The sequence below is a fragment of the Salvia miltiorrhiza genome, chromosome 1, assembly GCF_028751815.1.
Source record: "Salvia miltiorrhiza cultivar Shanhuang (shh) chromosome 1, IMPLAD_Smil_shh, whole genome shotgun sequence".
NCBI classification, from domain to species: domain Eukaryota; kingdom Viridiplantae; phylum Streptophyta; class Magnoliopsida; order Lamiales; family Lamiaceae; genus Salvia; species Salvia miltiorrhiza.
Window position 1 is genome coordinate 50,038,527 of NC_080387.1, and position 13,855 is coordinate 50,052,381.

The 13,855-nt window shown below is 34.6% G+C and overlaps 1 protein-coding gene and 1 long non-coding RNA gene across 2 annotated transcripts; one reads left to right on the forward strand and one right to left on the reverse strand.

Annotated features, from left to right (window-relative positions):
* Positions 1–1,626: 1,626 nt before the first annotated feature.
* Positions 1,627–10,100, reverse strand: LOC130990149 (cytochrome P450 71D10-like). The gene is made up of 2 exons (XM_057914363.1): positions 9,151–10,100; positions 1,627–2,317 (listed from the first exon to the last, which is right to left on the reverse strand). The coding sequence occupies exons 1-2, from the start codon at positions 10,060–10,062 to the stop codon at positions 1,691–1,693; spliced, it is 1,539 nt and encodes a 512-aa protein (XP_057770346.1). The 5' UTR covers positions 10,063–10,100; the 3' UTR covers positions 1,627–1,690.
* On the forward strand, positions 7,655–8,650 carry LOC130990156 (uncharacterized). Its single transcript, XR_009090856.1, has 2 exons — positions 7,655–7,720; positions 8,415–8,650. It is a non-coding gene; the product is annotated as an uncharacterized LOC130990156 (long non-coding RNA).
* Positions 10,101–13,855: the final 3,755 nt, after the last annotated feature.

Here is a 13,855-nt window from a genome sequence, read left to right on the forward strand (position 1 = left end):
GTAATCCCGTGCATCGCACGGGTAAAACACTAGTTTTATTAGAAAATCTAACCCAGCGGGAAGGGAAGATGCTTTGCTGAGTATAGACAAAAATTAACTAGCGTTGATGGTCGCAATCATTAACTTATTATAATCATGGGATAATTAGAAGGTTAATGTAGACTTTATTAGTTCAAAATTTATTATAATTCATAATTAGAGTCATTAATCCATATATAATAAGAATAGTTAAGCTTGTCTGTATTCTTTCCTCGATCCTAAGTGAAGAGAGAATGCATATTCGTAATCTCAGAAAGTCTCTCACATACGTATAGACTGCGAGTCTTTTCAATTCCGCAGTGATAGCGTTGTAGAGAAAGATCAAACTTATAGTAATAAACTTTTTTTTTTTAACATAGAAATAGCGATATATAGATAGAAGAAAAAGAAAGTCAATAATCAACCAAATATAAATAGAGGAAATGGAGCATTTACGTATCAAAAGGAGGTGGTCATGGGTACAACTAGGTGTGCCATACAATGAAGTTGACCTACCTTCAGATCCAGGGGCGAATCCAGAATTTGAGATTAGGGGGGGCTGAATTTTTTGATCAACGACGTTTGACGACATTTGCACGGGAATTCGGGGGTGGGAGCCCCCGAAGCAAATTTTTTTGAACATTTCGTACACTTCATTTTCATGCATATTTTTAACAATCACTTAATATAGTATATAATTGTTTGCAATTTAATTAATTCAATATCAAGTAGATTGAAAGCATACAAAAACATACTTTTATGCATTCTTTAAAAAAATTATATTTCATTTTCTAAACAAATAAACTAACTTTCATTGTTAATAATTAGTAATTTTACTTTTAACTTTAGAATAGACTCAAATTCAACATTAAAGATTAAATAAGAAAAAAAATAGGATAAAAATAACATAAATGTAACAAATCAATGTACAATGTCAAATAATTAATATGGATAGTTGAATATACTATAAATAATGTATTATATTTTTTCTTCTATTTCTTATTTATATACACATATACATATATATAAATATATAAAATATATATATATATATATACATCTATATTTAATTATTAAAAAAAACCCTCAAAAATTGGGAGGGGGCTTCAGCCCCCCGTAGCCCCCCCGAATCCGCCCGTGTTCAGATCCTGATCCGCATCCTGATCCAAACTCGCTTCTTGACCCAAATTATGTAAATGACACTATTCGGTTATTTAAATGACACTATTTGTAATTGACATTATTCTATTATACAAATGACACTATAACTTTGTAAATGACACTGTGTATAATTGACATTATTCAGAAATATAAATTACACTTCCTGTAATTGACACTATAAGATTGTAAATGACACTATAATATCTTAAATGACATTATAACATTTTAAAATGTTACAGTATCATTTATATAACCGAATAGTGTCAATTATAGGCGGTGTCATTTGTATAACCGAATCGTGTCATTTACACGATTTGAGTCAGGATACGAATTCGGATCAGAATGTGAGTTACGGTCTGAATGCGGGTCAATCTGGTTGTACGATACGGCCCGGTTGTATCCAAGTTTTTGTGTATCAAAAAGAGGCATTTATTTTCAGCGCTAAATTAGATTACATTATATATATATGATTACATTATCACCTAAAGCGAACACTCCCTAAACCAGTCAATTAAGGAGCCGCAGGCAAAGGTCGCTTAACAATGGGAATCAAACACAAAGGGTGTTTCCTATTAACAGTGGCGCCAAAGGCCTCCGTCATATCCAATTCTTCACCTTTCATCCCATTTGGCATTTTCCAATCGAAATGATAGAGAAGCATAGCAAGCGGAAACTCCACGTTGGCCAGCCCGAACAGCATGCCGGGACAGATTCTTCTTCCCGCCCCAAAGGGTATGTATTCCATATTGCTCCCTTGGAAATCATGGGAGCTTTCCTCGAATCTTTCCGGTGTAAACCTGTCTGCATCGTTCCAATACTTGGGGTCTCTTCCTAGTGCCCATCCATGCACGATCACTCTGCTTCCTGCTGGGATTTCGTATCCATTGATTTCACATCTCTGGGAACTCATTCTCGGGATTAAAAGCGGCAATGCTGGGTGCAATCTCAGTGTCTCTTTGATGATTAATTTCAGGTATTTCAGCTCATCAAACTTGTCTTCATCTACGTATCCCTTGTCGTCGAAAACCTTTCTTACTTCTTCTTGAGCCTTGTTGAGTTTGCTAGGGTTTCTTATCATCTCGGACATTGCCCATTCTATGGTTGTGGCTGACGTGTCAGTTCCTCCAACGAACATATCCTGAAATGGAATAATATCTATGTGTATGTCATATCATAAAATTTACTAGTTTCTTAAAAGTCACTAGAGTATGTAATAATGACTCATACTTCCATATTTAATTACAAAAAACTCTTTCTAGAGTATTAGATGATATAATAACAACTATCACTACAAAAAAAGTAATACTATCTATTAGTGACACGAGACTTGGTAACTAGTATTCGTGTCATAAATATTAGTGGCGTTTGAAAGTGTTACTATTAGTGATTGTCTACATCATCAAATGTCACTAATTTTTATGACACACATAATAGCTACAAAGTCTCATGTCACTAATGAATCTTTTTTTATAGTGTATGACCATCAAAAAGTTTTGGACACACAAATTAAGAACAAGATGTAAATTGATTAAAAATGATAGGACCTACACTTTTTAAGGGTTAAATTTTTTTCGTTTAAGAAAACATGCCGGTTATAGTAGGATAGAGGGAGTAGAAACTTAATAAATTACAAAATAAATTCATTTTTAATTGTAGATATTGATTAGAACTATTATATACTCCCTTCGTCTACCAATCAATTACTCATTTGCCTCTAAAATTTTGTCCACCAATTAACTACCTACTCTGCTTTTTGAACATATATACTCTCCCTTACTTTTTAAATTACTACACTTTACCAATTGGACCCACCACACTGTACCATTACTTGTCTACTTAATCCAATTTTGATGTTAATTAAATGGAGTAGGATATTTTAAATTTCCAGTTTATTTATTTTCTGAAAATTTTATTTCCAATTTATTTATTTTCGAATTTTCAGTTTATTTATTTTTAAAAAAATTACTCCATTTTCTAGTTTTCAGTTTATTTATTTATGTATTTCCAGTTTATTTATTTTTCAATTTTCAGTTTATTTATTTTCTGAAAATTTTAATTCCAGTTTATTTATTCATTTATTTATTTCCAGTTTATTTATTTTCTGAATTTCAGTTTATTTCTTTTCGAATTTTCAGTTTATTTATTTATTTCCAGTTTTCAGTTTATTTATTTATTTATTTTCTGAAAATTTTAATTCCAGTTTATTTATTCATTTATTTATTTTTAGTTTATTTATTTTCCAGCTTATTTATTTTCTGAATTTTCAGTTTATTTATTTTCAAATTTTCAGTTTATTTATTTATTTCCAGTTTATTTATTTTTCATTTTTCAGTTTATTAATTTATTTATCTTCTGAAAATTTTAATTCCAGTTTATTTATTCATTTATTTATTTTCAGTTTATTTATTTTTTTATTTATTTTCGAATTTTAAGTTTATTTGTTTTTTTTATTTCCAGTTTATTTATTTTCTGAATTTTCAGTTTATTTATTTATTTCCAGTTTATTTATTTTCTGAATTTTAAGTTTATTTATTTATTTTCGAACTTTAAGTTTATTTATTTTCTAAAAAAATAATTTTCCAGATTTTAATTAATTAGTTAATTAATTTATTTTCGAATTTTCAGTTTATTTATTTATTTAATTCCAGTTTATTTATTTTCTAAAATAATAATTTTCCAGATTTTAATTAATTTATTTATTTTCGAATTTTCAGTTAAATTATTTATGTCCAGTTTATTTATTTTTCAGTTTTCAGTTTATTTATTTATTTATTTTCTGAAAATTTTAATTCTAGTTTATTTATTCATTTATTTGTTTCTAGTTTATTTATTTTCCTGTTTATTTATTTTCTGAATTTTCAGTTTATTTTTTTATTTTCGAATTTTCATTTTATTTATTTATTTAATTCCATTTGATTTATTTTCTGAATTTTCAGTTTATTTATTTATTTTTGAACTTTACGTTTATTTATTTTCTAAAAAAAATAATTTTTCAGATTTTAATTAATTAATTTATTTATTTTCGAATTTTCAGTTTATTTATTTATTTATTTCCAGTTTATTTATTTTCTGAATTTTCAGTTTATTTATTTTCCAGTTTTCAGTTTATTTAATTAAAGAGTAAAAAAGAAAGAAAGAAATACTAGCTTATAAAAAAAAGAACACTTTAATAAGTCAATGCATTAAAATAATGTCAAATAGCTAATGAAAGATTAGTAAGTAAAAGTAATCAAAATATATTAACACTACCCTTTTAGTCTTTTACACATCACCTTTTTCAACTTTCTTAATTTCCGTGCCGACCATCAAATAGGTAGTTGATTGGTTGTAGTAGCCCGCTCTTTTATTTATAATTAAAACTAGTAAATGCAATTATTATATATAAATCCAGTTTATGGTCCTGATATTTTTTTTTAGAGACGGAGATATTATTTTAGCTTTATATTTTTTTTACGTATGAGAAAAACGCGACGAGGATTATTGAGCCATTCAATAATTATTATTTCCAAGTTATAACTGACTTAACAAAGTCATGTTATTTATTAATCGAGAAACAGAAGCAGTTATATTTTACTAGTACTATTAGAAGTCGAGGAATTATTCCGACTGCAACGCAGATTAAATCTACGGATTTAATTTAAGTTATATTACAGTTTATCAAGTTAGCAGGTAAGGAAAAAGATATCAAGCAGATACAGAAATACGATGATTTAAAATCGAAGCCAGTATTTATTTACAGTTCACAGATTACAGTCTAGTTCCCAGCTTGGGGAAAATCGTCTAATATATTACAAAGGATTGGACTCTACGTGGCTCACTTAATGCCTTCACTCAAGTGTAGGCACATTAGTCAATAAGAGATAAAATTCAAAAGTAGAGAATGGAGAGGAAAGAGCCGACCACCAACTCCATTCCACCACCATTTGCTTCCCCACCACTACACCTACTCTTCCACTTCACTACCAACTATCCCCATTATGTAATCACCACCAACTCCACTCAATTGGCACCAACGTTCCACCACGACCACGAAAGAGAGAGTTTTAAAAAAAAACAAAATGTTGCAAAGCAAGATAAAAGAAAAGGAAAAGTGTGCACTACAATCCTTTGCCCACCACCTTTTGCTTTCCTCCACTACATTCTCCCCACCATCTTCGATTCTTGAAGGCTACTAGCCAACACTTCTTCAAGCAAACAATTCAGCAGCAACCTTCCTCCATTCACCTCCATTCATTCCTTCTCTCATACACTAAGCACCAGAAAGGGAGATGAAGAGAAGTTAATTCCTGCTGCCAAGTATCGAGAGGTAAGTCTTGGCCTAAGTTTTCTTCATTCCATACTTGGTTCTTTCTGCATTTGTTGAGGAAACAATAATTGCAATTTCAGTTCCTTCCCCATTGAATTCATTATCAACAACAGCAGCTACCAACACAAAATACTCAAGGTAATTTGATATCCCAAATATTCAATTCAGTTTGCATCCATATCTAGCATATCACAGTTCATCTACATCAAATAGCCTAGATATTTCGTACAATAGAAAGTATAAACTTCACAAACAGGCTGCACTCTAGAACAACAAACTATGAGAGTTTTTCCCAGACCATTACCAACTGAACATGAACCGAGATAATTGAGTAAGAAAAAGACTTAGCTTTGAGAGAAAGGGCTGACAGCCCGACGGGGACGACGACGATGGTCGGGACAGGGCTGAACTCACACGGCCTCATCAAGACCCAAGAACAGCGGTTGCGGAGTTACCAAACTGGAATAGAACGAAGCCAATCGGCACTGAACCCCGATCAGCAGCTGCTCGGCGGCGGCGATTCTTACTTTTCTGGAACGGCGACCAGCCGTCAGTTTTCGACGGAGACGCGGAACAGCGGCGGCCTGGAAATCGAAAGATAGGGCTCGATCTGGGTCCTGCGGTCGGATTTGAGATGAAGGTCGGAGTTTGAAACCTCAGGGGAGGAGAAAGAGAGGAGGCCGACGGGCTCCAGGCCGGAGCAACGCCGCTCCCAGACGGCGACCGATCGCCCAATTTCGAAAGGGTAGCAGCAGCAGCAGCGCTGATTCCTTGAGAATCAGGGCTCGATGTTAGGGGAGGAAAGAGGACGGCGCCGGGGCTGAGGCGCGTCGACAGATGACGCCGGCTGAAGTCGCGGCGGCGGACGCCTCGTGTGAAGGCGAGTCGAGAGTGAGAGGGAGAAGAGGCGTGCGGCTGGTTTGAGAGAGAAGGTGAGTGTCGGCTGGTTTGAGAGTTGAGAGAGAGATAACCGAGCGAGGGGGAGGAGAAGTAAAGGTTTGGGCCTTTTGTTAAGTTGGGCTATGTCTTGGGCTTCAACTTTAATTCGAATTGGGCCTCTATTTCTTTATTTTGGGCCGAGTCTTGGGCCGATTTTTAATAAGTGATGGGCCGATTTTTAAATGGTTTTGGGCTTCCATATAATAATTTCGAACTGGGTCGAATTATTTAAGAAAAAGTTTGGGCTTCACTTATAAATTCGAAATGGGCCAGTCTTTAATTTAATTGGTCCTTCTCATTATTTTTATTGGGCTTGAATTAATTTAAGGAGTTGGGCTGATGCATATATTTATGATGGGTTATTATTCTAATCCCATTTATATTTTATTGGGCCAGTTTAATTCATCACTTGGGCCGAGTTTTATTTAATTTTAAGCTCAGAATAATTCATTCTATTCTTGGGCTAATTTTAAATTATGGACTGAAATTTTATTTAGTTGGGCCTTACATGATTTATTTATTTGAGCCCAACAGACCTTATTTTAATATCGGCCTTATTATTTTATTTCTTTGGGCCGAGGCTTATTTAATTGCAGCTGGGCCTTGCGTACTTATTTAACTTAGCCCAGCTATTCATTATTTATTCATTGGGCCAAGATTTATTTAATTACTTAAGCCAATGAATTATTTCGATTGGGCTTTCGTACTATTTATTCAGGCCCACTTCTACTTAATTAATTATCAGGCTGCCTTGTTGAGCCTCTTAATTATTGAGCTTATATTATTGTTTCCTTAAGGCCAAATTATTATTTTGAGCTGCCATTATTTATTTGAGTTAAGCTACTCGTTTTATTTAATTAATTGGCTACTCTCTTTTGAGCCTATTAATTATTTGAGATTATATTAGTAATTATGTTCTATCGAAAAGCCCGATAGTTTCTACAAGGTCACACCTCGTTTAAAGCCGAGTTAGTCATTTTTCAATCAAGTACAAATGCGAGATTTATTTTACAATTAGAATATTCCGATGGGAAAGGAAGAATCACAGCTTTATTCGACCGCGTTAGATGAGAATTAGTTAAATCTATTAACGAGGATTAATAGTAGAATTCCCGATTATCGCTCAGAGTATTAGTTCATGCATACCAGATTCATGCATAGTTAAATTACGCTTTCTCATTAATTAAGAATTTTCCTCGAGGCAATGTCTTATTTTATATTCTCGTGATTAAGGTCAAGCACAAGAGTAAGAACTACACAAGGAGTTAGAGTACCTTAGCAAAACTTTGCTATCAGGTGGGCAATTTCTTACGCGTAAATAAAATGCTATGCAAATGTTATGCTTTAAAATGCAAATTGGATATTCAAGTATGGTATGCTTTATTACGCTTAAATGAGTTAAGCTTTATTATGCTGCACGTTAAATGATTTACGCTATGCTGTTTATACTATTTACGCCCTATGTAATTTACGCTTGATTACACTTATTTACGCTTGAATGCTTTACGCTGATAAGTTTATGCTTATGTTTGATGCTTGCGTCTGTTGGGGGAGGCCTCCCTCAACAGTACGATGCCGTGTCCGTTGAGGAGGGCATTCCTCACGGCGCGATGCCCGTGTCCGCTGAGAGAGGCCTCTCTCGCGGCGCGATGCCAGTATGCCAGTATGCCAGTGTTACAGCGTCTATTGGGGAAGGCCTCCCTCAATAGTACGATGCCGTGACCGCTGAGGGAGGCCCCCTCTCACGGTGCGATGCCCGTGTTCGTTGGGGAAGGCCTTCTCCACGACACGATGCGTGTTGATGATTGTTAATGATGAAGAATGCGCTCATGCTGTTTATGAATATGGAAATGTTTAATGAGCAAAGGATTTGAAAGAAACTTATGCCTCTTATGCGAAGTTGTGTTTTGTTGTTGATATTATGTTATATGCTTGGCACTGCCCATTGAGTACTCTTGTACTCAGCCCTTCGATGTTTATGTTTGTGCAGGTTGAGCTGTGATGGGCGATGAAGTGTTGTTGCTGAGTAGAGTTTTTGTCGAACTTAAAGTAGGCTCAGAAAGGATACATGTCTTCATACATGTATCTCAGTTATGCATTCCGCTGTAAACACTGATTATTTCAGTTACGCCTTCCGTTGCAAACTCTGATAATATTTTAGCCAAGCCCCTAACGATGCCTTTTTCCTTTTTAAGGAATATAACGCGTATACAAGTTCTTTGAGTACCATTTTTATGCGAACTATGCCTTTTCCTTTTTAAGGAATATTTCACGCGTATTCAAGCTCTTTGAGTATTCTTTTATGCACCCCTTTCTAAACCCGCTTCTTAATTTCCCTTCCCCAGTCATGGTTTTCCCGGATTAATTATCCTTAATTAAGGCCGGTCGTGACATTGGTGGACGGAGGGAGTATATATATATATAAGAAACTAATAAATTTATAAATTTATTATAGTTTCTTATATTTCTAATTATCATAATATTCCTAGTTTTTTTTTTTTTTTTTTTTTTGAAAAGTCAAAAAGAGTAGTCCTAGTTTTCTTATCAATTCCATAATTGAAAAGTGACTCCATTAAGATATAGTATATATAAATGAGTTAGTTACTTTTTCAGTTAAGTATGTAAACTAGTTAGCTTAAAATCTGAAAAACAGTTATATATGCTAATTGCGTAAATTATAAGTTAATTATAGTTTATAACGGTTCTGGTCTAAGAAAAGCACATACCACTAGGAGTGCTTTGATGTTGTCGGTAGTTAGACTCCCATCTCGTTCGAATTTGAGGAGAACATCTACAAAATCTTCAAATTTATCATCATCATGGATGTGGGTGTTGGTGTTGGTGCTTGCGTTTGCTACTCTGTGTTGAGCAATGATGGCATCAAGCAGCTTGTCTATTTTGCGACGCATCCGTCGGATTTTGAAGTGGGCTCCTGTGATGAACGGTAATAATTTGATGGAAGGATAGAGATCGGCCAACATGAATCCCGACCCTAACTTGAGAGATTCCATGAACACCGCAACCACCATCTCGCGCTCTTCAGTTTTGGCCTTCACCGCCGCCCTAGTCACAACATCGTACGACGACAGGTATAGCTTATCCGACAGATTGGCCGGCGATTCTTGGCGAGAGGCGATCCATTGGCACAGGTTGATGCTCTCCTCCTCTCTTATGTGGCGGAAGGATTGCACGCGTCGGGCGCTCAAGAGCTCCTGCGTGCAGATCTTCCGCAGTTGGCGCCAGTGGTGGCCGTAGGGAGAGAAGACGATGTCGATGAGATTATACATGAGCGACTCCGGCACCAGCCCCGTGGGCCTGTTGGCGAACTTGACATCGTGAGTTTTCGTCACTTGGTTCGCGATATCGACCGACGAGACAATGATGAAGTCAAGTTCGCCCAGCTGTAGATGCATCAGGGGCCCGTATTTGGCGGCGAGATCTCTGAACATGTGGTGGGGCGCGGTGGCGCGTAGCATCATATGCAGGTGGCCGATGAGAGGGAGTGCTTTGGGACCTGGGATGTGTGAGTAGACACACAAACTGGTTACGGATTTTGAGATTAGTCGCAATTTGAGAAACATCAAGAGGAAGAGGACAGAGGAAAGTAGAGCTATGAATGTTGGAGTGTTCAACTCCATGATTTGATGTATGATTTCTGATGCTGTGGTATGTGTTGTTCATCTATATATTAACATATTTTACGGACCAATTAACTTGTATCTGTCACGAAATTTATATAGCAAATTGGGTTTGATATATAATCTTTAATTAGTAAAAGTATGTTCTACCAGAATATGTAGAATTTTTTCGCAATATTGATCCACCAGAAAATGAAGGCATTCTGTCTGTTACCCTTATATAAATTGATAAAAGAAAAGTTAATTAAAATAAAATGATCGTAGTTTCCATAAAAAAAATATAGAAGGATTAGAAGGATTAAATTAATTAATTAGTCCCTTTACAATTGTCGTTCTTGAATTGGAAGCACTCGTGAAAAGATTCTCATGTCTCAAGTTTAATTAATTTTGGTTGGTTGTTGATCATATAATTATAAAATTAAATCATATGGTTGACTCGAACATGAGATATATGGTATCATCCGTTAATTACTCTACAATTAAATCAATGGTCGCACACTTCTTCACTCACTTCTAAATAAGCATATGATCATATGGTATGCATGTTTAATTAATTTTAAGCATGCTGCTTGTCACTTCTTCACTCACTTCTAAATAAGTTTGAAGTTTTAGTTATAAAAAATTAATCTGATTTTAAGTCTCTTTTTATCCCTTTCTTTAGATGGACTACATTTTGAGGCATCCAAAAAAAAAAGTTACTAATTTCATGGGATATATATTGCTACTAAAGTATTTGATTTACATAATTAGGCTCATGATTGATAAAATAATTTATCTTAATTAAGTATTTGATTTACATGATTAGACATCTAATCAACTAATTGAATGATTATTAATCATCCGGCCCCATTGTTGGGTGGATTATTTAATCACCCCTCCAATCATATCCATTTTATCTATCTCATCCACCAAACCAAACACCCCCTTAATGTCCTTTCATTATTTTCTATTAATCTTTTGTAGAAGGTAACATCACCATCGAATTAAATAAAAGAAAAAAGAAATTTTCAAATGGTGGGATTTTCTTGCAAAAATAATTTTTGTCCAAAACAAAAATTCTTTTTAAATCAGGGCATGTTTCTTATCCAACGTCAATCAAACTAATAAGCAGTTCTGGAAAAGGGTATCTTTATATTTTAGCAAAATCTTGTAAAGGATCTTTATTTTGCCGAATCCCACAACTTTTCTCAGTGGAGATAACCATGCATCAGTGATCACCATGAATAGAAAATTGGGCATCTTGATATTTCAAATTAGTAAGTCGACACTTCGATAAAATTAACATTATAATTATATTATTATAATCATATCAAACATTTGTAAAAGTACAGACAAATAAGCCCAGACCAAGCATTAATTATTTTTCTTTTATAATTCTAATAAAATTGTCAAATAAGTATTTGTACGAATTACAGTGCAGAAGTCCCCATCACCAAAACAAATACTCTATCACTCTTATCCACCATTTCTTGACCCGTTTCATAATGATACGAGTTTTAAAAAAATTGTAGAATATATTATATATGAATGGAATTAGGGTCTCACTTTATTTTGAGTAAAAAATTTATTAAAAATAAAATGGGTCGGTCAAGAATTGGTGGACAAACTAAAATGGTAAAATGGATCAAGAATTGGTGAACGCGGAGGGAGAGTACTAGGAAATTGACGAGCTCGAATTTGATTTTAGAAAAAATACAACCCCAATTTTAATTTATTTTTTTGCATCCGCGCCTACTTACAGACGTTTACAGAAGAAGAATAGACATTTTCATGCAATTCAACTACAAATTGTAGTTGAGCTACAAGTTATGCAATTCAAGTAAAAATAGTAGCAATATTTTATCAACACCTCTCTCTCTCTCACACAATATTGACGCATTAATCATTTTATAACATTAAATTATCACATGTCCCCCAAATAACTTTCTAGTAGGAAACGATATAAATTTTAAAGAAAAGTTGTTAATTATATAAATAATAATAAAAATATTATAATTAATATTGAGAATGGTGAGAATATGTAATTAATATTGAGAATAGTGAAAGGTCTTTTTTTAGAGTCAAGAATAATGAAAGATTGAAAAGTAAAAATAAATAAAGAAATATATTAGGGGAACCTATCATATATAATATAAATCAAAGTCCGATTTGTTCATATTCCCTTTAACTTCAAATAATTAATAAAAAGAACAAATTAGACTTTGATTTTTATGTTATTTATAAAATTAATGATCCTAATAACGATTTATGAAGTATTAGAATAAAAATAAATGTCTAAAACAAAAAAGATAATGCTAACGATGGCTAAACGTGAGTGGTGCTCACATAAGGTATGTAGCATAACATTCCTCTATATATATATATATATATATATATATATATATATATATATAAAGTAATTTGTAGGACGAAAGGAATATATAATTTTTTTTTTCTAAATTTCAATTATCATTTGCAGGCACGTATATTTTATTGAGTTAATATATAAAACTATCCACTTTCATATTGTAAAGATAAAAATTGTCCACTAAGATAAAAATAATAAAAACTATCCACTTTTTGATTGAAAAGACAGAAATACCCCCCTTTAAAAATATGTACTCTCTCTTTTTCTCTCATTCTCTTCTCTCTCTTCTCCCTCACAGTCAACTCCCTTCCCCATTCTCTCTCTCTCTCTCTCTCTCTCTCCCTCCCTCCCTCCCTTCGAGCTCGGATCGCCGGCGATCTCGTCCCTGCGCCGCCGCTGTAACCAAACAAACTCACGCCAGAGACGATGGATCCGACGGCGGTGGTGAAAGTGTGCGTGCCGTGGCCGTCGTCGTCGCGCGGCGATCTCGATTCCTTGGATTCATCAATCGGTGTGTTAGAGCACCGAATCCATTGATTCCGACTTCGAGCTCCAATATTTGAAGTGGCGTTGCCGTCGATCGCCGGAGATCTGGAGATCTGGAGTGCTTGAAATGGCGGCGGCGGCTCCTGCGTCCTCATCGCCTTCTCCTACGGCCTTTTTCTCGCCGCCAGCTCTTCCTTCGTCGATTACCTCTCCTTCACCGTCCGTCTCCGCGCCTCCGACAGCCGGTGGCGGCGGGTCGGCGATGCTGGAGATTGAGATGGTTTTGGTGGGGAAGTCTGCGACGTGGAGGATGAGGGGGTCGAGAAACATGGCGCGCAACATCCCCGCTGTGCAAACACGGCGCCGCTGCTCTCTGCCTCTACTCAATCTGCGCCGCCGGACGCGGCATCTCCGATTCTCCTCCGATGCTGAGTTCTGCAGCCCCGATGAATTAGATGATGCTTGAATATGTGTACTATGTTGTAGATCTATAATCTCTTTCCTTATCTCGCTCTCTCTCTCTTTCCTTGTAAAAGCATATCTGAAATTTTGTTTGTGAATATTGTAAATCTTCTTGAACTTTTGTTTGTGAATTTTGTTGGCTGTTTGTAGAAGATTTGGTGTGAGGAGGGAGATTAGTCAAATTAATATTCTTGGTTTGATGCCTGGAGATTTTGTTGGTTTGATGTTTTTGATTAGTATGCAAAAGCCTACAGCTTAATTGATTTATTAATGTTTCACTTAATCAAGAATTCATTTGTGGTAGATTTTATGTTAGTAGGTTTAATTTTCTAAATTTCACAGCTAGATTTATGAATTCACAACTTTATGTTTTTAAATTCAGAATTAGATCTATGAATTCACAACCAGCTCGATGAATTCATAACTTAATGTTCTTAAATTCACAACCAGCTCGATAAATTCACAACTTAATATTGTTGAATTCACAATCAAATCTAT